Source organism: Nerophis lumbriciformis, linkage group LG24 (genome assembly GCF_033978685.3).
Source record: "Nerophis lumbriciformis linkage group LG24, RoL_Nlum_v2.1, whole genome shotgun sequence".
NCBI classification, from domain to species: Eukaryota; Metazoa; Chordata; class Actinopteri; order Syngnathiformes; family Syngnathidae; genus Nerophis; species Nerophis lumbriciformis.
In genome coordinates this window covers 41,220,018-41,247,990 of record NC_084571.2, presented here as the reverse complement: position 1 = coordinate 41,247,990, position 27,973 = coordinate 41,220,018, and the positions used below count along the sequence as shown (strand labels likewise).

At 38.0% G+C, this 27,973-nt stretch overlaps 1 protein-coding gene across 1 annotated transcript; it reads right to left on the bottom strand.

Annotated features, from left to right (window-relative positions):
- Window positions 1-27,691, bottom strand: crb3a (crumbs homolog 3a). Its single transcript, XM_061982118.1, has 5 exons — window positions 27,232-27,691; window positions 27,074-27,142; window positions 26,862-27,016; window positions 7,314-7,360; window positions 1-3,343 (listed from the first exon to the last, which is right to left on the bottom strand). Exons 3-5 carry the CDS (start codon window positions 26,986-26,988, stop codon window positions 3,134-3,136), a joined length of 384 nt encoding a protein of 127 aa, XP_061838102.1. The 5' UTR covers window positions 26,989-27,016; window positions 27,074-27,142; window positions 27,232-27,691; the 3' UTR covers window positions 1-3,133.
- Window positions 27,692-27,973: the final 282 nt, after the last annotated feature.

The window sequence follows — 27,973 nt, the reverse complement described above, 5'->3', positions numbered from 1 at the left end:
AAGAGAATACAACAAATCCTTTTCAACTTATATTCAATTGAATAGACTGCAAAGACAAGATATTTCATGTTCACACTCAGAAACTAAATAATCATCAACTTAGAATTGAATGGCAAAAAAAAGGCATTTTTACCAGTGTGTTACATGGCCTTTCCTTTTAACAACACTCAGTAAAGGTTGATTCTTGCTTGATGTACAGCTTTTAAGTTGTTCAACAGTCTCCCTTCTCATATTTTAGCCTTCACACATTTTCAATGTCTGGACTACAGGCAGGCCAGTCTAGTACACACACACTACGCTGTTGGAACACGTGGCTTGGCATGGTCTTGCTGAAATAAGCAGGGGCGTCCATGGTAACGTTGCTTGGATGGCAACATATGTTGCTCCAAAACCTGTATGTACCTTTCAGCATTAATGGTGCCTTCACAGATGTGTAAGTTATCCATGTTTTGGGCACTAATACACCCCCATACCATCACACATGCTTCCTTTTACACTTTCACCCTAGAACAGTCCCCATGGTTCTTTTCCTCTTTGGTCCACAGTTTCCAAGAACAAATTAGAAATGTGGACTCGTCAGACCACAGAACACTTTTTCCACTTTGCATCAGTCCATCTTAGACGAGCTCGGGCCCAGCGAAGCCGGCAGAGTTTCTGGGTGTTGTTGATAAATAACTTAAAGAGTTTGCATAGTAGAGTTTTAACTTGCACTTACAGATGTAGCGACCAACTGTAGTTACTGACAGTGGTTTTCTGGAGTGTTCCTGAGAGCCCATGTGGTGATATCCTTTACATTCCGATGTGGCTTTTTGATGCTTTTTTGTGGTTTTCGGCCTTGCCGCTTACGTGCAGTGATTTCCCCGGATTCTCTGAACCTTTTGATGATATTACGGAGCGCAGATGGTGAAATCCCTAAATTCCTTGCAATTGCTCGTTCCAAAGAAGTCTTTGATGAGCATTCCTCAACTTTCTCAGTCTTTTTTGCCACTTGTGTCAGCTTTTTTTGAAACATGTTGCAGGCATCAAATTCCAAAGGAGCTAATACATGCGAAAAAATAACAAAGTTTTCCTGTTCGAACGTTAAATATCTTGTCTTTGCAGTCTATTCAATTGAATATAAGTTTGTTCAACAGTCTCCCTTCTCATATTTTAGCCTTCACACATTTTCAATGTCTGGACTACAGGCAGGCCAGTCTAGTACACACACACTACGCTGTTGGAACACGTGGCTTGGCATGGTCTTGCTGAAATAAGCAGGGGCGTCCATGGTAACGTTGCTTGGATGGCAACATATGTTGCTCCAAAAGCTGTATGTACCTTTCAGCATTAATGGTGCCTTCACAGATGTGTAAGTTACCCATGTCTTGGCCACTAATACACCCCCATACCATCACACATGCTGCCTTTTACACTTTGCGCCTATAACAATCCGGATGGTTCTTTTCCTCTTTGGTCCACAGTTTCCAAGAACAAATTAGAAATGTGGACTCGTCAGACCACAGAACACTTTTTCCACTTTGCATCAGTCCATCTTAGACGAGCTCGGGCCCAGCGAAGCCGGCAGAGTTTCTGGGTGTTGTTGATAAATAACTTAAAGAGTTTGCATAGTAGACTTTTAACTTGCACTTACAGATGTAGCGACCAACTGTAGTTACTGACAGTGGTTTTCTGAAGTGTTCCTGAGCCCATGTGGTGATATCCTTTACATTCCGATGTGGCTTTTTGATGCTTTTTTGTGGTTTTCGGCCTTGCCGCTTACGTGCAGTGATTTCTCCGGATTCTCTGAACCTTTTGATGATATTACGGAGCGTAGATGGTGAAATCCCTCAATTCCTTGCAATTGCTCGTTCCAAAGAAGTCTTTGATGAGCATTCCTCAACTTTCTCAGTCTTTTTTGCCACTTGTGCCAGCTTTTTTTGAAACATGTTGCAGGCATCACATTCCAAATGAGCTAATACATGCGAAAGATAACAAAGTTTTCCTGTTCGAACGTTAAATATCGTGTCTTTGCAGTCTATTCAATTGAATAGAAGTTTGTTCAACAGTCTCCCTTCTCATATTTTAGCCTTCACACATTTTCAATGTCTGGACTACAGGCAGGCCAGTCTAGTACACACACACTACGCTGTTGGAACACGTGGCTTGGCATGGTCTTGCTGAAATAAGCAGGGGCGTCCATGGTAACGTTGCTTGGATGGCAACATATGTTGCTCCAAAAGCTGTATGTACCTTTCAGCATTAATGGTGCCTTCACAGATGTGTAAGTTACCCATGTCTTGGGCACTAATACACCCCCATACCATCACACATGCTTCCTTTTACACTTTCACCCTAGAACAGTCCCCATGGTTCTTTTCCTCTTTGGTCCACAGTTTCCAAGAACAATTAGAAATGTGGACTCGTCAGACCACAGAACACTTTTTCCACTTTGCATCAGTCCATCTTAGACGAGCTCGGGTCCAGCGAGCGGGTGTTGTTGATAAATGGCTTAGAGTTTGCATAGTAGAGTTTTAACTTGCGCTTACAGATGTAGCGACCAACTGTAGTTACTGACAGTGGTTTTCTGGAGTGTTCCTGAGAGCCCATGTGGTGATATCCTTTACATTCCGATGTGGCTTTTTGATGCAGCACCGCCTGAGGGATCCAAGGTCACGGGCATTCAATGTTGGTTTTCGGCCTTGCCGCTTACGTGCAGTGATTTCTCCAGATTCTCTGAACCTTTTGATGAAATCCCTAAATTCCTTGCAATTGCTCGTTCCAAAGAAGTCTTTGATGAGCATTCCTCAACTTTCTCAGTCTTTTTTGCCACTTGTGTCAGCTTTTTTTGAAACATGTTGCAGGCATCACATTCCAAATGAGCTAATATATGCGAAAAATAAAGTTTTCCTGTTCGAACGTTAAATATGGTGTCTTTGCAGTCTATTCAATTGAATAGAAGTTTGTTGTATTCTCTTTTTATTTAGCATTTCCACAAAGTGACAACTTGACTGCTTTTGGGGTTCATAACTTCCAACATAACCTGACCAAAGCAAGTTATTAAATACTGACAAAGTGAATCTGCTGGAGGATGCCAGTAAACAAACACGTCTCCTTTTTGATGCCGTTGTCGGGGGGGAGGGGTCAAAGGTCAATGTCAAATGAGTCTCTCCTCCTTGGGTAACTTCAGCACGTCCGTGGCGGCCGAGCTTCGAGTGCCGCTTTGTTCCTCGGCGCTGGGTCTGTACGTGCCCTCCGTCTGACGCTTCTTCTTCACCACGCACAGCAGCCACGCCACCGCCGCCATGACCACGGCCAGCAGGCCCAGCGTGACCGTGGGGGCCACGATGGCAGCGATGTCGGGGCCCTGAAGTCAAACAATCACTTTCAATTGTAAAAAAACTGTCGTACTTTGTCTAAGCAGCAGGTGGTGCTATAAACACTTCAACTGCTCAACCAATCTCAATCCTCAACATCAAATATATTAGTATTTGAACTTTTTCCAGATTCAAATGCTATTGTTACACATCTTTCTTTTTCAGATTCAAATCTTTTTTTTTTTTTTGGCTAGAATTTACCATGGGGGGGAGGGGGGTTGGGGGGGGCTATCCCTTTCACAAGATGTGAAACTAAAAAAAAATTAACTGTAAAAAAAAAATTCCCAGAGTGAATCGCTAAATTTAGGCCAGAAGTCTGAATCTGAAAAAAAATCATGTGTATTTTGAAAAAAAAAAAAAAGTGAAACTGTAAAAAAAAAAAATAATAATTTTAAAACATGAGCGTTGAAGTCCCCCAGTAGAACGAGGGAATCACCCGGGGGAGCACTCTCCAGTACTCCCTCGAGTGAATCCAAAAAGGGTGGGTACTCTGAGCTGCTGTTTGGCGCGTAAACGCAAACAACAGTCAGGACCCGTCACCCCACCCGAAGGCGGAGGGAAGCTACCCTCTCGTCCACCGGGTTGAACTCCAACGTCGGGGGGCAACAAGAATTGCCACCCCAGCCCGTCGCCTCTCACTGCCGGCAACGCCAGAGTGGAAGAGAGTCCAGCCCCTCTCGAGAGAACTGGTTCCAGAGCCCTTGCTGTGCGTCGAAGTGAGTCCGACTATATCTAGCCGGAACTTCTCCACCTCGCGCACTAGCTCAGGCTCCTTCCCCCCCAGCGAGGTGACGTTCCACGTCCCAAGAGCTAGCTTCTGTAGCCGAGGATCGGACCGCCAAGTGCCCTGCCCTCGGCTGCCGCCCAGCTCACATCGCACCCGACCTCTATGACCCCTACTATGGGTGGTGAGCCCATTGGAGGGGGGACCCACGTTGCCTCTTCGGGCTGTGCCCGGCCGGGCCCCATGGGGACAGGCGCTCACCATCGTGCCCCACCTCCGGGCCTGGCTCCAGAGGGGGGCCCCGGTGACCCGCGTCCGGGCAAGGGAAATCTGGGTTCCTTGCTTGTTTTCTTCATAGAGGTCTTCGAGCTGCTCTTTGTCTGATCCCTCACCTAGGACCAGTTTGCCTTGGGAGACCCTACCAGGGGGCATAAAGCCCCCGGACAACATAGCTCCTAGGATCATTGGGACACGCAAACTCCTCTACCACGTTAAGGTGGCAGCTCAGAGAGGAGTGTTTTGTGGACTTGGAGAAGGCATTCGACCGTGTCCCTCGGGAAGTCCTGTGGGGAGTGCTCAGAGAGTACGGGGTATCGGACTGTCTGATTGTGGCGGTCCGCTCCCTGCATGATCAGTGCCAGAGCTTGGTCCGCATTGCCGGTAGTAAGTCGGACACGTTTCCAGTGAGGGTTGGACTCCGCCAAGGCTGCCCTTTGTCACCCATTCTGTTCATAACTTTTATGGACAGAATTTCTAGGCGCAGTCAAGGCGTTGAGGGGATCTGGTTTGGTGGCTGCAGGATTAGGTCTCTGCTTTTTGCAGATGATGTGGTCCTGATGGCTTCATCTGGCCAGGATCTTCAGCTCTCACTGGATCGGTTCGCAGCTGAGTGTGAAGCGACTGGGATGAGAATCAGCACCTCCAAGTCCGAGTCCATGGTTCTCGCCCGGAAAAGGGTGGAGTGCCATCTCCGGGTTGGGGAGGAGATCTTGCCCCAAGTGGAGGAGTTCAAGTACCTCGGAGTCTTGTTCACGAGTGAGGGAAGAGTGGATCGTGAGATCGACAGGCGGATCGGTGCGGCGTCTTCAGTAATGCGGACGCTGTATCGATCCGTTGTGGTGAAGAAGGAGCTGAGCCGGAAGGCAAAGCTCTCAATTTACCGGTCGATCTACGTTCCCATCCTCACCTATGGTCATGAGCTTTGGGTTATGACCGAAAGGACAAGATCACGGGTACAAGCGGCCCAAATGAGTTTCCTCCGCCGGGTGGCGGGGCTCTCCCTTAGAGATAGGGTGAGAAGCTCTGTCATCCGGGGGGAGCTCAAAGTAAAGCCGCTGCTCCTCCACATGGAGAGGAGCCAGATGAGGTGGTTCGGGCATCTGGTCAGGATGCCACCCGAACGCCTCCCTAGGGAGGTGTTTAGGGCACGTCCGACCGGTAGGAGGCCGCGGGGAAGACCCAGGACACGTTGGGAAGACTATGTCTCCTGGCTGGCCTGGGAACGCCTCGGGGTCCCACAGGAAGAGCTGGACGAAGTGGCTGGGGAGAGGGAAGTCTGGGCTTCCCTGCTTAGGCTGCTGCCCCCGCGACCCGACCTCGGATAAGCGGAAGAAGATGGATGGATGGATGGAATTTTAAAACAGGCTCAAATCTCAAACAAAAGTTAAAAAAAAAGTAACAAACATGTATTCAAATACTTCCCAGAGTGAAATTATAAATATATTTAGCCTGTAAAAATGATGTTTACATTTATTTTTATTGATGTATTTGTCAAAATTAAACATCAAAACTTGACTTTTCACTTTCAAAGTTTTTGTATTTATAGTACAAAAATTTAGGCCCTAATTGAGCGTTAAATTATAATAGCAGTAGCACTAATTATGAATACATTTAATAAATACATATAAAGGGATTTTAATTTGTATAATAAATATTTAAAAACACAATGAAATGTTAATTATGTATTATTATCTGTTAACAATATAATCGTGTACATATTAATACATAATAAAACAATAAAAATAAATAATATAATTAATGTAATTAGTATAGTGTATTTAACATTTTGTGTTTCGCATTACCTTGCATGTACTATACATATATATATATATATATATATATATATATATATATATATATATATATATATATATATATATATATATATATATATATATATATATATATATATATATATATATATATATATGGTACAACCCCCCATACAGCAAAAACGTCTCAACTAACATTGGCCACAAATTCCTCAATCTGATTGACAAACACTTCCCCAAAGGCAACACCCTAAGAAAAGTATTCAACAAGAACAACATTAAATTGAGCTACAGCTGCATGAACAATATACGACAAATTATCTCAAACCACAACAAAACAATTGCAAATGAGCCGTCGGCCCCCGGACAGAGTGACTCCAAAACCAACAAAGGCTGCAACTGCCGCAAGAAACCTGATTGCCCTCTCAACGGGGGGTGCTTACAAACATCAGTTGTTTACCAATCTAAGGTAACACGCAAGGACATTAACACATCCGACACATATGTAGGATTAACCGAGGGAGAGTTTAAAACCAGATGGAACAATCACAAGGCTTCTTTCAGGAACCAAAACCTGCGGAATACCACAGAACTCAGCAAACACATTTGGGACCTCAAAGACAATAATGTTGAATATTCAATAACATGGCAAATTCTTGCATCCAGCACACCTTACAATAGTGGTAATAAAAGATGCAACCTATGCTTGAAAGAGAAACTGTTTATTATTTACCGTCCAGACCTGTCATCCCTCAACAAGCGCAGCGAAATTGTATCAGCATGCCGCCACAGACGGAAACACCTCCTAGGTAACACATGAGCCAATCACCACGCCCCTACGCCAGCCTGTACCCACCCACTCTGTGCCCTATATAAACCATGGTATGTGAATGCTTCCATTAAAATCTCCTGATGATTGAGGGAACCCCTCATGAAACAGGCCTGTAGAGATGAAGTAGTCTTGTGATTTTTTCCCCCACACATACATACATACATACATACATACACATATATATATATATATATATATATATATAGTTGTTTATTGTGCAAACAAAGAAAGCAGTTTTATTAATACTATTTTGACCTTGGCCAGTGTTTTCCCAATAAGTCAAATGATATAAAAAAAACAACACAAATAAAGTTATTCCTGAGTGTTGAGTGCAGGTAAAGAGCTGGACTCACAGTAGCATTGTAGGATCTGAAGTCTCTGGACACAATGTCAGAACTTCCTGTGGAGGAGAAAGAAGCAGTGAAGTGAAGATAGAACTGATCCTGCTCCTGGACAAGCTAGTCAAGTAATAAACACAAATAACATCTTTGACTGCAGTTTTATCAACTTTATTTTCAACAATGGCTGCAAAACCAGCAAAGATGTTCATCTTCTAGATAAATATTTCATCAATGTTTATCTTTAGAAGACACATTTGGAGAGGGTGTTTTATTTTCCTATTCTTAAACACAGTGTTACTCTTCGAACTCTGTGTAATAATACAATGGCCAAAAATATTAAATATACTTGTTAGATAAAACCTTTGCCTTGTTTTTAATGAATACTTAGGCCTATCATGCGACAGTATTTTAATGTTGTCATTATGGTGGTACTTAATGAACACTTAGGTCTACTACACTACTGTATTTAATGTTGTCATTATGGTGGTACTTAATGAATACTTAGGTCTACTACACTACTGTATTTAATGTTGTCATTATGGTGGTACTTAATGAATACTTAGGTCTACTACACTGAGAAACTTTGTTCTTTTTTGCAAATATTAGCTCATTTGGAATTTGATGCCTGCGACATGTTTCCAAAAAGCTGGCACAAGTGGCAAAAAAGAGTGAGAAAGTTGAGGAATGCTCATCAAAGACTTATTTGGAACATCCCACAGGTGAACAGGCTAATTGGGAACAGGTGGGTGCCATGATTGGGTATAAAAGTAGCTTCCATGAAATGCTCAGTCGTTCACAAACAAGGACGGGGGCGAGGGTCACCACTTTGTCAACAAATGCCTGAGCAAATTGTTGAAGAACAACATTTCTCAACAAGGAATTTAGGGATTTCACCATCTACGCTCCGTAATATCATCAAAAGGTTCAGAGAATGTGGAGAAATCACTGCACGTAAGCCATGATATTACACACTTTGGATCCCTCAGGCGGTACTGCATCAAAAAGCCACATCAGTGTGTAAAGGATATCACCACATGGGCTCAGGAACACTTCAGAAACCCACTGTCAGTAACTACAGTTGGTCGCTACATCTGTAAGTGCAAGTTAAAACTCTACTATGCAAAGCCAAAGCCATTTATCAACAACACCCAGAAACGCCGCCGGCTTCTCTGGGCCTGAGCTCATCTAAGATGGACTGATACAAAGTGGAAAAGTGTTCTGTGGTCTGACGAGTCCACATTTCAAATCGTTTTTGGAAACTGTGGACGTGGTGTCCTCCGGACCAAAGAGGAAAAGAACCATCCGGATTGTTCTAGGGTGAAAGTGTAAAAGGCAGCATGTGTGATGGTATGGGGGTGTATTAGTGGCCAAGACATGGGTAACTTACACATCTGTGAAGGCACCATTAATGCTGAAAGGTACATACAGCTTTTGGAGCAACATATGTTGTTATCATGGACGCCCCTGCTTATTTCAGCAAGACAATGCCAAGCCACGTGTTACATCAACGTGGCTTCATAGTAAAAGAGTGCAGGTACTAGACTGGCCTGCCTGTAGTCCAGACAGGGAGACTGTTGAACAAGAATGGGAAAGAATTCCACTTCAAAAATGTGTCTCCTCAGTTCCCAAACCTTTACTGAGTGTTGTTAAAAGGAAAGGCCATGTAACACACTGGTAAAAATGCCTTTTTTTGCAATGTGTTGCTGCCATTCCATTCTAAGTTGATGATTATTTAGTTTCTGAGTGTGAACATGAAATATCTTGTCTTTGCAGTCTATTCAATTGAATATAAGTTGAAAAGGATTTGTTGTATTCTCTTTTTATTGACCATTTACACAACTTCACTGCTTTTGGGTTCTGTCTGTGCACACCTTTCTTTAGAAGCAGGCGCCTTCGCAGGCTTTCGAAACATGTTTCAGGCGGCTGATAAGGTTTGATGTGTTGAAGCTCGACGTTTTAGTTCATGGAAATTGTTACGTTTTTATTCAGGCCTTTTTTTTTTTACTATTTTGAGAAATATTCCTTATTTTATTATGCTAACACTTTAGTGTGGGGAACATATTCTAAGTAACTAAGACTTCATTTAGGGTTATTTGGTTAGGGTTAGAGGGTTTGGGTTGGGGTTAGGGTTGGGGTTAGTGTTAGGGTTGAGGTTAGGGTTGGGGTTAGAGGGTTGGGGTTAGGGTTAGGGTTGGGGTTGGGGTTAGGATTGGGGTTTAGGTTAGGGTTGAGGTTAGGGTTATGGTTAGGGTTGGGGTCATGATAAGGCCATGCAGAATAAAGCATTAATAAGTACTTAATAATGACTAATTAAGAGCCAATATGTTACTAATTTGCATGTTAATAAGCAACTGATTAATGTTGAATATGTTAGGGTTAGGGTTGGGGTTAGGGTTAGGGTTAGGGTTGGGGTTAGGGTTAGGGTTAGGGTTGGGGTTAGAGGGTTAGTGTTAGGGTTAGGGCTGAGGTTAGGGTTAGAGGGTTAGGGTTGAGTTTAGGGTTGGGGTTGGGGTTAGGGTTAGGGTTGGGGTTGAGGTTAGGGTTGAGGTTAGGATTAGGGTTAGGGTTAGGGTTAGTGTTGGGGTTAGGGTTGTGGTTAGGGTTAGTGTTGGGGTTTAGGTTAGTGTTGAGGTTAGGGTTGGGGTTAGGGTTGGGGCCATAATAAGGCCATGCAGAATAAAGCATCAATAAGTACTTAATAATGACTAATTAAGAGCCAATATGTTACTAATTTGCATGTTAATAAGCAACCAATTAATGTTGAATATGTTAGGGTTGGGGTTAGGGTTGGGGTTGAGGTTAGGGTTGAGGTTAGGATTAGGGTTAGGGTTGGGGTTGGGGTTAGAGGGTTAGTGTTAGGGTTAGGGCTGAGGTTAGGGTTAGAGGGTTAGGGTTGAGGTTAGGGTTGGGGTTGGGGTTAGGGTTAGGGTTGGGGTTGAGGTTAGGGTTGAGGTTAGGATTAGGGTTAGGGTTAGGGTTAGTGTTGGGGTTAGGGTTGTGGTTAGGGTTAGGGTTAGTGTTGGGGTTTAGGTTAGTGTTGAGGTTAGGGTTGGGGTTAGGGTTGGGGCCATAATAAGGCCATGCAGAATAAAGCATTAAGTACTTAATAATGACTAATTAAGAGCCAATATGTTACTAATTTGCATGTTAATAAGCAACCAATTAATGTTGAATATGTTAGGGTTGGGGTTAGGGTTGGGGTTGAGGTTAGGGTTGAGGTTAGGATTAGGGTTAGGGTTGGGGTTGGGGTTAGGGTTGGGGTTTAGGTTAGGGTTGAGGTTAGGGTTAGGGTTGAGGTTAGGATTAGGGTTAGGATTAGGGTTGGGGTTGGGGTTGGGGTTAGGGTTTAGGTTAGGGTTGAGGTTAGGGTTGAGGTTAGGGTTAGGGTTGGGGTTGGGGTTGAGGTTAGGGTTGAGGCTAGGATTAGGGTTAGGGTTGGGATTGGGGTTTAGGTTAGGGTTGAGGTTAGGGTTGGGGTTAGGGTTAGGGTTGGTGTTGGGGTTAGGGTTGTGGTTAGGGTTAGGGTTGGGGTTAGTGTTGGGGTTTAGGTTAGTGTTGAGGTTAGGGTTGGGGTTAGGGTTGGGGTTGGGGTTGGGGCCATAATAAGGCCATGCAGAATAAGGCATTAATAAGTACTTAATAATGACTAATTAAGAGCCAATATGTTACTAATTTTCATGTTAATAAGCAACTGATTAATGTTGAATATGTTAGGGTTAGGGTTGGGGTTAGAGGGTTAGTGTTAGGGTTAGGGCTGATGTTAGGGTTAGAGGGTTAGGGTTGCACTTAGGGTTGGGGTTGGGGTTAGGGTTAGGGTTAGGGTTGGGGTTAGGGTTGAGGTTAGGGTTGAGGTTAGGATTAGGGTTAGGGTTGGTGTTGGGGTTAGGGTTGTGGTTAGGGTTAGGGTTGGGGTTAGTGTTGGGGTTTAGGTTAGTGTTGAGGTTAGGGTTGGGGTTGGGGCCATAATAAGGCCATGCAGAATAAAGCATCAATAAGTACTTAATAATGACTAATTAAGAGCCAATATGTTACTAATTTGCATGTTAATAAGCAACTAATTAATGTTGAATATGTTAGGGTTGGGGTTAGGGTTGGGGTTGGGGTTGAGGTTAGGGTTAAGGTTAGGGTTAGGGTTGGGGTTGGGGTCATGATAAGGCCATGCAGAATAAGGCATTGATAAGTACTTAATAATGACTAATTAAGAGCCAATATGTTACTAATTTGCATGTTAATAAGCAACTGATTAATGTTGAATATGTTAGGGTTAGGGTTGGGGTTAGGGTTAGGGTTGGGGTTAGGGTTAGGGTTGGGGTTAGAGGGTTAGTGTTAGGGTTAGGGCTGAGGTTAGGGTTAGAGGGTTAGGGTTGCGCTTAGGGTTGGGGTTGGGGTTAGGGTTAGGGTTGGGGTTGAGGTTAGGATTAGGGTTAGGATTAGGATTAGGGTTGGGGTTAGGGTTGTGGTTAGGGTTAGGGTTGGGGTTACTGTTGGGGTTTAGGTTAGGGTTGCGCTTAGGGTTGGGGTTAGGGTTGGGGTTGGGGCCATAATAAGGCCATGCAAAATAAAGCATTAATAAGTACTTAATAATGACTAATTAAGAGCCAATATGTTACTAATTTGCATGTTAATAAGCAACTAATTAATGGTGAATATGTTAGGGTTGGGGTTAGGGTTGGGGTTGGGGTTGAGGTTAGGGTTGAGGTTAGGATTAGGGTTAGGGTTGGGGTTGGGGTTAGGGTTGGGGTTGAGGTTAGGGTTAGGGTTGGGGTTGGAGCCATAATAAGGCCATGCAGAATAAAGCATCAATAAGTACTTAATAATGACTAATTAAGAGCCAATATGTTACTAATTTGCATGTTAATAAGCAACTAATTAATGTTGAATATGTTAGGGTTAGGGTTAGGGTTGAGGTTAGGGTTGAGGTTAGGGTTGGGGTTGGGGTTGGGGTTAGGGTTGGGGTTTAGGTTAGGGTTGAGGTTAGGGTTGAGGTTAGGGTTGGGGTTGGGGTTGGGGTTAGGGTTGGGGTTTAGGTTAGGGTTGAGGTTAGGGTTGAGGATAGGGTTAGGGTTGGGGTTGGGGGTTGGGGCCATAATAAGGCCATGCAGAATAAAGCATCAATAAGTACTTAATAATGACTAATTAAGAGCCAATATGTTACTAATTTGCATGTTAATAAGCAACTAATTAATGTTGAATATGTTAGGGTTAGGGTTAGGGTTGAGGTTAGGGTTGAGGTTAGGGTTGGGGTTGGGGTTGGGGTTAGGGTTGGGGTTTAGGTTAGGGTTGAGGTTAGGGTTGAGGATAGGGTTAGGGTTGGGGTTGGGGGTTGGGGCCATAATAAGGCCATGCAGAATAAAGCATTAAGTACTTAATAATGACTAATTAAGAGCCAATATGTTACTAATTTGCATGTTAATAAGCAACTAATTAATGTTGAATGTGTTAGGGTTAGGGTTGGGGTTAGAGGGTTAGTGTTAGAGGGTTAGTGTTAAGGTTAGGGTTGAGGTTAGGGTTAGAGTGTTAGGGTTGCGGTTAGGGTTGGGGTTGGTTTGTACAGTACTTTGGCTATTTTATAGACTATTTGCTACACCTTGACCATGTCCCTTGTTACCTGTCTGCTACACCTTGACCATACCCCTTGTTACCTGTCTGCTACACCTTGACCATGTCCCTTGTTACCTGTCTGCTACACCTTGACCATGTCCCTTGTTACCTGTCTGCTACACCTTGACCATGTCCCTTGTTACCTGTCTGCTACACCTTGACCATGTCTCTTGTTACCTGTCTGCTACACCTTGACCATGTCCCTTGTTACCTGTCTGCTACACCTTGACCATGTCCCTTGTTACCTGTCTGCTACACCTTGACCATGTCCCTTGTTACCTGTCTGCTACACCTTGACCATGTCTCTTGTTACCTGTCTGCTACACCTTGACCATGTCTCTTGTTACCTGTCTGCTACACCTTGACCATGTCCCTTGTTACCTGTCTGCTACACCTTGACCATGTCTCTTGTTACCTGTCTGCTACACCTTGACCATGTCTCTTGTTACCTGTGTGCACAACATTTGTTGCACACAAAACGTCTTCCACCCAAACAGTGAAGTGTAGGACTTGAGCAAAAGAAGCTTCATGTGTTCACCCTCACCTGGCACGGCACGGCACGGCACGGCACGGCACTGTACGCTAATCTGGCCTCACGGTAGCTACTTTTTCCTGTCAAATGTTGAAGTGCTCCGTCAGCACACCCTCTGACTATCACTGCACATTTAGCAGGCTTTTATCTGGCAGAAGGACGCGGTGTGCAGCACGTTGTGGTGACTCAGAAGTGGTGTGCAGCCATGTGATGACCGGGTGACATCACTAAGTAACACGCCGAGGAGGAGGAGGAGAAGCCAAGGAATGTGGAGGGTTGGCCACACACTCACTAATATGCTGAGATATGCCAGGGAAAAACCAGCAATCATCTAAAGTGTATCTCTTGCTGCTGTGTCATCTTGCAAAGCTTTCATTGGGAGACTTTTACAGGAACTGAAAACCACCATATCTTTTTTTTTTTTTTTTTATCCCCCCTCGGTCAAATATTTACCAGGACAAACTTTGTGAGGACAAAAGTACAAACTGACAAGGCCACAAGCTCACACACAGAAAGGCCCTGGGAAAATAATTATTATAATGTAAAAATAATAATAACAATCATATAATAATAATAATAATACAATAATATATATATACCGTATTTTCCGCACCATAAGGCGCCCTGGGTTATAAGCCGCGCCTTCAATGAACGGCATATTTCAAAACTTTGTCCACCTATAAGCCGCCCCCTGTTGTAAGCCGCATCTAACTGCGCTAAAGGAATGTCAAAAAAACAGTCAGATAGGTCAGTCAAACTTTAATAATATATTAAAAACCAGCGTGATGTGGGCGAGCATGGAGTCGTATATCAACATGGACGGAGCTGCGTGAAAAAAGCCACCCGGCCTCTTCGCGTAAACTTACCGTATTTTCCGCACTATTAGCCGCACCTAAAAACCACAAATTTTCTCAAAAGCTGACAGTGCGCCTTTTAACCCGGTGCGCTTTATATATGGATTAATATTAAGATTCATTTTCATAAAGTTTCGATCTCGCAACTTCGGTAAATAGCCACCATCTTTTTTCCCGGTAGAACAGGAAGCGCTTCTTCTTCTACGCAAGCAACCGCCAAGGTAAGCACCCGCCCCCATAGAACAGGAAGCGCTTCTTCTTCTACTGTAAGCAACCACCCGCCCGCGTAGAAGAAGAAAAAGCGCGCGGATATCACCGTACGTTTCATTTCCTTTGTGTGTTTACATCTGTAAAGACCACAAAATGGCTCCTACTAAGCGTCAGGGATCCGGTTCATGAAAAGACGCAATCTCTCCATCCGCACACGGATTACTATTTCACAGCAACTGATATTCCTGTGAACCGCACTGTGGATACAACGGGAGCACGTACGGTGAATATTCGCACCACAGGGAATGAGAAGTCATCCTTCACTGTGGTTCCAGCTTGCCATGCTAATGGCCAGAAACTTCCACCCATGGTGATATTCAAAAGGAAGACCTTGCCAAAAGAGACCTTTCCAGCCGGCGTCATCATAAAAAGCTAACTCGAAGGGATGGATGAAGAAAAGATGAGCGAGTGGTTAAGGTAAGTTTAAGTTTACGCGAAGAGGCCGGGTGGCTTTTTTCACGCAGCTCTGTCCATGTTGATATACGTATGTTTGTGATTGCACATTTGCGTACATTTTGGGAGTGAACAGAGTTGTTAGAACGCTGGTTTTTAATATATTATTAAAGTTTGACTGACCTATCTGACTGTTTTTTTGACATTCCTTTAGCGCAGTTAGATGCGGCTTACAACACGGGGCGGCTTATAGGTGGACAAAGTTTTGAAATATGCCGTTCATTGAAGGCGCGGCTTTTAACCCAGGGCGCCTTATGGTGCGGAAAATACGGTACCTTAACCACTCGCTCATCTTTTCTTCATCCATCCCTTCGAGTTAGCTTTTATGATGACGCCGGCTGGAAAGGTCTCTTTTGGCAAGGTCTTCCTTTTGAATATCACCATGGGTGGAAGTTTCTGGCCATTAGCATGGCAAGCTAGAACCACAGTGAAGGATGACTTCTCATTCCCTGTGGTGCGAATATTCACCGTACGTGCTCCCGTTGTATCCACAGTGCGGTTCACAGGAATATCAAAAGTCAGTGGAACCTCGTCCATGTTGATAATGTTCTCTGGCCGGATCTTTTTTTCAGCTATCTTGTTTTTACAATATGCACGGAAAGTAGCCAGCTTTTCTTGAAAGTCTTTAGGCAGTTGCTGTGAAATAGTAGTCCGTGTGCGGATGGAGAGATTGCGTCTTTTCATGAACCGGAAACCTGTCGCTTAGTAGGAGCCATTTTGTGGTCTTTACAGATGTAAACACACAAAGGAAATGAAACGTAATATCCGCGCGCTTATTCTTCTTCTTCTTCTACGCGGGTGGGTGGTTGCTTACAGTAGAAGAAGAAGCGCTTCCTGTTCTATGGGGGCGGGTGCTTACCTTGGCGGTTGCTTGCGTAGAAGAAGAAGCACTTCCTCTTCTACGGGGAAAAAAGATGGCGGCTGTTTACCGTAGTTGCGAGACCGAAACTTTATGAAAATGAATCTTAATATTAATCCATATATAAAGCGCACCGGGTTATAAGCCGCACTGTCAGCTTTTGAGTAAATTTGTGGTTTTTAGGTGCGGCTAATAGTGCGGAAAATACGGTAATAGAATATATACAATATAATAATATCATATAAAAAATATAAAAGTATATATACCGGTATATATATTGGAACCGCAACACCATGATCTTGGAATTTGAGGAAAATTATAGTCAGCGAGCATAAATATAATTAAAGCTGCAAGCAGCATTGGTCGGGCCCGTGTATTTGGCAGGTGCTAGTACTAAGTGTCCCAATACTTTTGTCAAGTTTTAGTCCCAAGTGTCCCAATACTTTTGTCCAGTGTAAGTGTCCCAATACTTTTGTCCAGTTGCCCAATGCTTTTGTTCAGTGGTAGTAGTAAGTGTCCCAATACTTTTGTCCAGTGGTAGTCCTAAGTGTCCCAATACTTTTGTCTACTTTTAGTCCAAATTGTCCCAATACTTTTGTCTAGTGTACCTACCTTGTCTGCATTGTGTGGCCACGCTGGTGCTTCCTGCTTTTAAGCAGCCTTCTTGAGAAAACAGCAGCGCAGCAGCATCAGCGCAGCGGTTCTTTGAAGGCTCATAAAATCAAAACCGGAGCAGTTAGAAAAATTATTTCGATAACTTTTATTTGGAAGGGTTCAATCTCTCTCCTGTGTTAGTTTGAAGCTGAAACGACAAACGCGCTCAGAGGGGATAATGTTTGAAGAGAAGTGACCGGTTTATAAAAAAAAAAATTGTTTTGAAGGGGAAATTGCAAACTTCCTGTTGATTTTTGCTGAGGGTTGTCAATCTATGAAATGTAGGTGTAAGTAAGACCTACATAGAGGTTTTTGTTTCATGTCTCTCCAACTTTCCCAGTGGGAGTTACAGGCAGTTTTGTCATTTTTTTCTTCCGAGGAGCAGTTTTTTTCTGCGTTTTATTCAAAAATTGCGGTAGAGCACAATTTTGAGATTTGGGGTTCGGTTAGCCAGTCCTGATGTGTGTGTTCAGTTTGGTGAGTTTTGAAGCATGTTAAGGGGGTCAAATTACAGCTCAAAGAGGCAAAAGTGACTGTTTTTAGTACTTTTTTGTCTTGAAGGGGGAATTGCCAACTTCCTGTTGATTTTAGCCCAAGGATGTACTATTATGAAATTTAGGTCTAAGTCAGACCTACCGTACATAAAGGTTTTCATTTCATGTCTCTTCGACCTTCCTAGTGGGAGTTACAGGCAGTCTAGTTTTTTGTTTCCGTAGGGGGCGCTAGAGCGCAATTTTGAGTTTTGAGGTTTGGTTTTTTGATAAAAAGTTTTGCCGTATATCACTGATGTGTGTGTAAAATTTGGTGAGTTTTGAAGTATGTTAAGGGGGTCAAATTACAGCTCAAAGAGGCAAAAGTGACTGTTTTTAGTACTTTTTTGTCTTGAAGGGGGAATTGCCAACTTCCTGTTGATTTTAGCCCAAGGATGTACTATTATGAAATCTAGGTCTAAGTCAGACCTACATAAAGGTTTTTATTTCATGTCTCTCCGACCTTCCTAGTGGGAGTTACAGGCAGTCTAGTTTTTTTTTTCCGTAGGGGGCGCTAGAGCGCAATTTTGACATTTGAGGTTTGGTTTTTTGATAAAAAGTTTTGCCGTATATTACTGATGTATGTGTAAAATTTGGTGAGTTTTCAAGTATGTTAAGGGGGTCAAATTACAGCGCAAAGTTGCGGAAGAATAATAATAATAATAAAACCTTACAAATTCAATAGGTCCTTATGTCCCATTGCATAAGGACTCCCTTTGGGAGTCCTTATGCAATGGGCCATGCGGGCCCTAATAATAATATTTTTGGGGGGGCTTTTTAGGACAGGAACAAGACATGAGAAGTTAGGGACTCCATAAAAGCCGACATCACCTCACATGTCGTCACTTGTCTTCATGGTTATGGTCGACTTTAATGTTTTTACGAACAATTACAAATATTATATATAGAAAAATTAACACTTGTATTCCAATTATGAACGTATTGTTGTACTTATATTAACACTTATTTGTACACTTTCTAACAATTGAAATATCTTTTTTTTATGTTTTACCACAAACAGTGGTTAAGTTCTTTTCACAACATATGCCAATAACTGAAGTGAATTATATTTATATAGCGCTTTTCTCTAGTGACTCAAAGCGCTTTTACATAGTGAAAGCCAATATCTAAGTTACATTTTGTAGCAGTGTGGGCGGCACTGGGAGCAGGTGGGTACAATGTCTTGCCCAAGGACACAACGGCAGTGACTAGGTTGGGATCGAACCTGGAACCCTCAAGTTTGCTGGCACAGCCGCTCTACCAACCGAGCTATACCGCCTATATAAGAACATATATTTTTACTTTTTACTATTAATGCTGAATAATTTATTTTTTACACTATATGCCAATAAAGAACATATGTTCTTACGTTTTACTATTAACTTATTTTTACACTTTTTACGTGACAATTAAGCGTCTTTTATTTATATAGCGCTCCTCATAGAGAGCTCCAAAAGTGCCTCACATGGTTGAAACACAGAGTAGAATCAAATATCAGCATGCAGCTTGATGAAGCATAGCAAATACATCAAAACATGTATCAAATAATACAATTAGTATTTGGAGTATTACTTGAAGAATATTAGAAAATTATTTATTTTTTACTGTTTACACTATTATTTTTACACTTAAACAGTTAAAAACATGTATTTTTATGTTTTAATAATCAGCGGTTAACCTATTTTATACATGTATGCCAATTAGGAACATATGTTTTGAATTTTTACTGTTAACAGTGTATAACTTATTTTCCACTTGTTTAACAATTCAAAATATTGCATATTTAAATTCGTTCTACGCTTGTCTGCCAATCAGGAATATTATAATTAGGAATATTACATTATTTTATGGTATAGTATTATATTGTTTTATATTGTAGTATGGTATTATATCGTATCTCATACATGTATGCCAATTAAGAACATATTTTCTTACTTATTTTATTTTTACTTTTGTTTTTACTCTTGTCTGCCAATCAGGAATATTATAATAAGGAATATTTCATTATTTTATAGTATAGTATTATATTAATTTATATTATAGTATGGTACTATATCGTATCTTACACTTGTATGCCAATTAAGAACGTATTCTTTTACTTTTTTTAATTTTTTTACTTTTTACTTCTGGTTACTCTTGTCTGCCAATCAGGAATATTATATTATTTTATTATATAGTATTTTATTATTTTATATTATAGTATGGTACTATATCGTATCTTACACTTGTATGCCAATTAAGAACGTATTTTTTTTAACTTTTTTTTACTTTTTACTTCTGGTTACTCTTGTCTGCCAATCAGGAATATTATAATCAGGAATATTACATTATTTTATAGTATAGTATTATATTATTTTATTTTATATTATAGCATGGTACTATATCATATCTTACATTTGTATGCCAATTAAGAACGTATTTTTTACTTTTTTAAATTTTTTTACTCTTGTCTGCCAATCAGGAATATTACATTATTTTATAGTATAGTATTATACTCTTTTATATTATAGTATGGTACTATATCGTATCTTACACTTGTATGCCAATTAAGAACGTATTTTTTTACTTTTTTTTACTTTTTACTTCTGGTTACTCTTGTCTGCCAATCAGGAATATTATAATCAGGAATATTACATTATTTTATAGTATAGTATTATATTATTTTATTTTATATTATAGCATGGTACTATATCATATCTTACATTTGTATGCCAAATAAGAACGTATTTTTTACTTTTTTTACTCTTGTCTGCCAATCAGGAATATTACATTATTTTATAGTATAGTATTATACTATTTTATATTATAGTATGGTACTATATCGTATCTTACACTTGTATGCCAATTAAGAACGTATTTTTTTACTTTTTTTTACTTTTTACTTCTGGTTACTCTTGTCTGCCAATCAGGAATATTATAATCAGGAATATTACATTATTTTATAGTATAGTATTATATTATTTTATTTTATATTATAGCATGGTACTATATCATATCTTACATTTGTATGCCAATTAAGAACGTATTTTTTACTTTTTTTAATTTTTTTACTCTTGTCTGCCAATCAGGAATATTACATTATTTTATAGTATAGTATTATACTATTTTATATTATAGTATGGTACTATATCGTATCTTACACTTGTATGCCAATTAAGAACGTATTTTTTACTTTTTTTTACTTTTTACTTCTGGTTACTCTTGTCTGCCAATCAGGAATATTATAATCAGGAATATTACATTATTTTATAGTATAGTATTATATTATTTTATATTATAGCATGGTACTATATCATATCTTACATTTGTATGCCAATTAAGAACGTATTTTTTTACTTTTTTTTTATTTTTACTCTTGTCTGCCAATCAGGAATATTACATTATTTTATAGTATAGTATTATACTATTTTATATTATAGTATGGTACTATATCGTATCTTACACTTGTATGCCAATTAAGAACGTATTTTTTTTAACTTTTTTTTACTTTTTACTTCTGGTTACTCTTGTCTGCCAATCAGGAATATTATAATCAGGAATATTACATTATTTTATAGTATAGTATGATATTATTTTATATTATATCATGGTACTATATCATATCTTACATTTGTATACCAATTAAGAACGTATTTTTTACTTTTTTTTCTTTTTTTTTTACTTCTTTTTACTCTTGTCTGCCAATCAGGAATATTACATTATTTTATAGTATAGCATTATACTATTTTATATTATAGTATGGTACTATATCGTATCTTACACTTGTATGCCAATTAAGAACGTATTTTTTTTTACTTTTTTTTACTTTTTACTTCTGGTTACTCTTGTCTGCCAATCAGGAATATTATAATCAGGAATATTACATTATTTTATAGTATAGTATGATATTATTTTATATTATATCATGGTACTATATCATATCTTACATTTGTATGCCAATTAAGAACGTATTTTTTTACTTTTTTTTCTTTTTTTTTTACTTCTTTTTACTCTTGTCTGCCAATCAGGAATATTACATTATTTTATAGTATAGCATTATACTATTTTATATTATAGTATGGTACTACATCGTATCTTACACTTGTATGCCAATTAAGAACATATTTTTTTACTTTTTACTCTTGTCTGCCAATGATGTTATTTTATACTAAATCCATTTTACACTTGTTTGCCAATGAAGAACAGGTTTTATTCCTGCTACTAACAGTGGTTAAAGGAGCTGTTTGCAACTCCTCACAGTTACATTTTACAAAGCAAAAATGCTAACAAGAACACTAGCAGCTAGCTGGTGTTAGCATTAGTGATTTAACACAACATTTGAATATTCATATTTTATATCATAATCTTGTGTGACAACTTTATTTTGTTTCATGTTTGACTAGTAGCAGTGGTTCACTTCTTTTTACACCAGTATGCCAATTAAGAACATATTATTTGTACTTTTCACTATTAACAGTATCTAACTTAATTTCCTACTTGCCCAATAATTACAAATATTATATATTTTTTATGTTTTGGTACAAACAGTGGTGAACTGTTTGTACCAAAACAACATCAAAACTTGCATACCAATTACGATTATTATTGTATTTTTTTTACTAACAACAGTGGTTAAGTTCTTGTCTAACAGTTAAAACTATGATATAGTTTTGGTGTTTTACTTTAGCTTCTTTTTACAGGTGTCTGCTAATGAAGAATATGATATCAAATCTACTATTTTACACTTGCATGATAATGATGAACATCATGTTTTATATTAACAGCAGTTAACTTATTGTTGCACTTGTCTAACAATGTCAAATATTATAAAATAGATGGATTTTTTTTTTCATATTTTACTATTAACCGTGGATAACTTTTTATTGCTTTTTTTTGTGGTACTTGTTACTATTTATACTGCACAACTTCTTTCTACACTTGTTTGAAAATGAAAATATATATATTTTTTACTGTCAACAGTAGTTATCTTATTTTTACACTTGTCCGACAATTAAAATGCTTATTTTTTTCGTTTTAGTATTAACAGGGCTTAACTTCTTTTTACACTTTTGTCACAATGAGGTTGTTTTTTCGTGTGGGGAAAGTAAACTTTGGCACTTTTTTATGTTTTGGTACAAACAGTAGTGAACTGTTAAACACTTGCATACCAATTAAGATGTTTTTGGGGACTTTTTACTAACAACAGTGGTTAAGTTCATGTCTAACAGTTAAAACTATGATATAGTTTTGGTGTTTTACTTTAACTTCTTTTTACAGGTGTCTGCTAATGAAGAATATGATATCAAATCTACTATTTTACACTTGCATGATAATGATGAACATCATGTTTTATATTAACAGCAGTTAACTTATTGTTGCACTTGTCTAACAATGTCAAATATGATAAAATAGATGGATATATTTTTTCATATTTTACTATTAACAGTGGTTAACTTTTTTTTTTACGCTTACATGACCTTTATTTATTTTTTTTACTTGTTACTATTTATACTGCATAACTTCTTTCTACACTTGTTTGAAAATGAAAATTTTTTTTTTTTTTACTTTTTACTGTCAACAGTAGTTATCTTATTTTTACACTTGTCCAACAATTAAAATGCTTATTTTTTATGTTTTAGTATTAACAGGGCTTAACTTCTTTTTACACTTTTGTCACAATGTGTTTTTTTTTTCGTGTGGGGAAAGTAAACTTTGGCACTTTTTTATGTTTTGGTACAAACAGTAGTGAACTGTTAAACACTTGCATACCAATTAAGATGTTTTTGGGGACTTTTTCCTAACAACAGTGGTTAAGTTCTTGTCTAACAGTTAAAACTATGATATAGTTTTGGTGTTTTACTTTAACTTCTTTTTACAGGTGTCTGCTAATGAAGAATATGATATCAAATCTACTATTTTACACTTGCATGATAATGATGAACATCATGTTTTATATTAACAGCAGTTAACTTATTGTTGCACTTGTCTAACAATGTCAAATATTATAAAATAGATGGATATTTTTTTTCATATTTTACTATTAACCGTGGATAACTTTTTTAATACTTTTTTTGGGGGGTACTTGTTACTATTTATACTGCATAACTTCTTTCTACACTTGTTTGAAAAGTAAAAAAAATATTATTTTTTTTACTTTTTACTGTCAACAGTAGTTATCTTATTTTTACACTTGTCCGACAATTAAAATGCTTATTTTTTTATGTTCTAGTATTAACAGGGCTTAACTTCTTTTTACACTTTTGTCACAATGAGGTTTTTTTTCGTGTGGGGAAAGTAAACTTTGGCACTTTTTTATGTTTTGGTACAAACAGTAGTGAACTGTTAAACACTTGCATACCAATTAAGATGTTTTTGGGGACTTTTTTACTAACAACAGTGGTTAAGTTCTTGTCTAACAGTTAAAACTATGATATAGTTTTGGTGTTTTACTTTAACTTCTTTTTACAGGTGTGTGCTAATGAAGAATATGATATCAAATCTACTATTTTACACTTGCATGATAATGATGAACATCATGTTTTATATTAACAGCAGTTAACTTATTGTTGCACTTGTCTAACAATGTCAAATATTATAAAATAGATGGATATATTTTTTCATATTTTACTATTAACAGTGGTTAACTTTTTTTTTTACGCTTATAAGACCTTTATTTATTTTTTTTACTTGTTACTATTTATACTGCATAACTTCTTTCTACACTTGTTTGAAAAGTAAATTTTTTTTTTTTTTTTTACTTTTTACTGTCAACAGTAGTTATCTTATTTTTACACTTGTCCGACAAATAAAATGCTTATTTTTTTATGTTCTAGTATTAACAGGGCTTAACTTCTTTTTACACTTTTGTCACAATGAGGTTTTTTTTTGTGTGGGGAAAGTAAACTTTGGCACTTTTTTATGTTTTGGTACAAACAGTAGTGAACTGTTAAACACTTGCATACAAATTAAGATGTTTTTGGGGACTTTTTACTAACAACAGTGGTTAAGTTAATGTCTAACAGTTAAAACTATGATATAGTTTTGGTGTTTTACTTTAACTTCTTTTTACAGGTAATGAAGAATATGATATCAAATCGACTATTTTACACTTGCATGATAATGATGAACATCATGTTTTATATTAACAGCAGTTAACTTATTGTTGCACTTGTCTAACAATGTCAAATATTATAAAATAGATGGATATATTTTTTCATATTTTACTATTAACAGTGGTTAACTTTTTTTTTTACGCTTATATGACCTTTATTTTTATTTTTTTTACTTGTTACTATTTATACTGCATAACTTCTTTCTACACTTGTTTGAAAAGTAAAAAAATATATATTTTTTTTTACTTTTTACTGTCAACAGTAGTTATCTTATTTTTACACTTGTCTGACAATTAAAATGCTTATTTTTTATGTTCTAGTATTAACAGGGCTTAACTTCTTTTTACACTTTTGTCACAATGAGGTTTTTTTTTCGTGTTTGGGAAAGTAAACTTTGGCACTTTTTTATGTTTTGGTACAAACAGTAGTGAACTGTTAAACACTTGCATACCAATTAAGATGTTTTTGGGGACTTTTTTACTAACAACAGTGGTTAAGTTCTTGTCTAACAGTTAAAACTATGATATAGTTTTGGTGTTTTACTTTAACTTCTTTTTACAGGTAATGAAGAATATGATATCAAATATACTATTTTACACTTGCATGATAATGATGAACATCATGTTTTATATTAACAGCAGTTAACTTATTGTTGCACTTGTCTAACAATGTCAAATATTATAAAAAAAAGACGGGTATATTTTTTCATATTTTACTATTAACAGTGGTTAACTTTTTTTTACACTTGTATGCCCTTGTTTATTCTGCATAACTTCTTTCTACACTTGTTTGAAAATGAAAAAAAAAATTTTTTTTTACTTTTTACTATCTTATTTTTGTCCGACAATTAAAATGCTTATGTTTTAGTATTACCAGGGCTTAACTTCTTTTTACACTTTTGTCACAATGAGGTTTTTTTCATGTGGGGAAAGTAAACTTTGGCACTTTTTTATGTTTTGGTACAAACAGTAGTGAACTGTTAAACACTTGCATACCAATTAAGATGTTTTTGGGGACTTTTTACTAACAACAGTGGTTAAGTTCTTGTCTAACAGTTAAAACTATGATATAGTTTTGGTGTTTTACTTTTACTTCTTTTTACAGGTGTCTGCTAATGAAGAATATGATATCAAATCTACTATTTTACACTTGCATGATAATGATGAACATCATGTTTTATATTAACAGCAGTTAACTTATTGTTGCACTTGTCTAACAATGTCAAATATTATAAAATAGATGGATATATTTTTTCATATTTTACTATTAACCGTGGATAACTTTTTTAATGCTTTTTTTTGGGTACTTGTTACTATTTATACTGCATAACTTCTTTCTACACTTGTTTGAAAAGTAAAAAATATATATATTTTTTTTACTTTTTACTGTCAACAGTAGTTATCTTATTTTTACACTTGTCCGACAATTAAAATGCTTATTTTTTTATGTTCTAGTATTAACAGGGCTTAACTTCTTTTTACACTTTTGTCACAATGAGTTTTTTTTTCATGTGGGGAAAGTAAACTTTGGCACTTTTTTATGTTTTGGTACAAACAGTAGTGAACTGTTAAACACTTGCATACCAATTAAGATGTTTTTGGGGACTTTTTTACTAACAACAGTGGTTAAGTTCTTGTCTAACAGTTAAAACTATGATATAGTTTTGGTGTTTTACTTTAACTTCTTTTTACAGGTGTGTGCTAATGAAGAATATGATATCAAATCTACTATTTTACACTTGCATGATAATGATGAACATCATGTTTTATATTAACAGCAGTTAACTTATTGTTGCACTTGTCTAACAATGTCAAATATTATAAAATAGATGGATATTTTTTTTCATATTTTACTATTAACCGTGGATAACTTTTTTAATACTTTTTTTGGGGGGTACTTGTTACTATTTATACTGCATAACTTCTTTCTACACTTGTTTGAAAATGAAAATATATATATTTTTTACTTTTTACTGTCAACAGTAGTTATCTTATTTTTACACTTGTCCGACAATTAAAATGCTTATTTTTTTATGTTTTAGTATTAACAGGGCTTAACTTCTTTTTACACTTTTGTCACAATGAGTTTTTTTTTTCGTGTGAGGAAAGTAATCTTTGGCACTTTTTTATGTTTTGGTACAAACAGTAGTGAACTGTTAAACACTTGCATTCCAATTAAGATGTTTTTGGGGACTTTTTACTAACAACAGTGGTTAAGTTCATGTCTAACAGTTAAAACTATGATATAGTTTTGGTGTTTTACTTTAACTTCTTTTTACAGGTAATGAAGAATATGATATCAAATCTACTATTTTACACTTGCATGATAATGATGAACATCATGTTTTATATTAACAGCAGTTAACTTATTGTTGCACTTGTCTAACAATGTCAAATATTATAAAAAAAGACGGGTATATTTTTTCATATTTTACTATTAACAGTGGTTAACTTTTTTTTTTTACACTTGTATGCCCTTTTTTTATTCTGCATAACTTCTTTTTACACTTGTTTGAAAATGAATTTTTTTAAAATTTTTTACTTTTTACTATCTTATTTTTGTCCGACAATTAAAATGCTTATGTTTTAGTATTAACACGGCTTAACTTCTTTTTACACTTTTGTCACAATGAGTTTTTTTTTTTTTTTAAATCCTTGGCACTTTGGTACATCCATGGGTTGTTTGGTAAGTGCTATGATCTTCTTTGGCAACTCACCCCACACAGGATCGGTGGTCAGCAGCATCAGAAGGAAAAGACTTGCCGGCATGACGACGCCAGGTGTGGTCGGACTCACGGCCATGCCTAGAACCAGGTCAGGTCCTAGACCGGGTCTGGTGCGCATCAAATTGTGTCCATTTCCCGGACGCCACCTGAGAAATATGTTATGCGTGACAAAAGGAAAGCTGCAATAAAACATGTCCACTCACCTCAAGCGCGGCTGCTCTCAGGTAGGCAGCAAAAAGGAGGAAATGACTCCATGTTACTTCCGCCCTGACCTTCTCATGCAGATAACATCGTTAGAATAAACCCTAACCCTCTTTATGTAAAGCACCTGGTCACGTGACCCAGCCCGGTGTTACATTACCTGTACAGATGCTCCTTTGTGCAAAGTCCAATATAAAAGTCAGTGTGGCGGAACAGAAGAGAGTGAAGTTACAAACAGTCCAGTGCGACAATATGCGAAGAAATAATACTTGTCCCTGTCGAGGGTGCACTTTGCCCTCCTGGATTGTTCTCAGGCTGCACTGTTTGCTTGCCCTCGCCGCCGGGACTCTTACCTTAGCAACCTGGCTCTGCGGGAGGGAAACAGCGCCCCCTTGCGGCGGCCAAAAGCCTCACAGCTCCTGGACAAAATGAGCATTCCTGGAATATTTCTCGGGATGAAAGCAGTTTTTTCACCTAATCCCGACCTCTCAGTCTGGGAAAGGGGTCAAAGTGAAGGGAGCTTAATTTGCAGCGTGATAACCATCAAGCTCTTAAATGATGTATTTGTATGATTGTTTTTGCATGTTTACGACAAATAAAATGTAATAAAATAAAGTGTGTTGTAAGCCAGCTGGATGGTTACAGTCAATCATAAGCAAGCATAAGCATTCTACCAACTGTGTTTAGATTGTATTTTTTAAATGATATTCCAATAAAACCGCGAAAGTGATATATTGAAAATGCTTATTTTGGTGGAAAATGACAGATGCCTGTAAGTGTAAGTGCTTATAAAATCCCTCTTTGATCATGGAAAATAAAACATGGTTTAATGGTGATTAATCCACAGCAACACCACGACTAAAAAATGTTATCCTTCATCATTTTTTCCATTATTACAACAG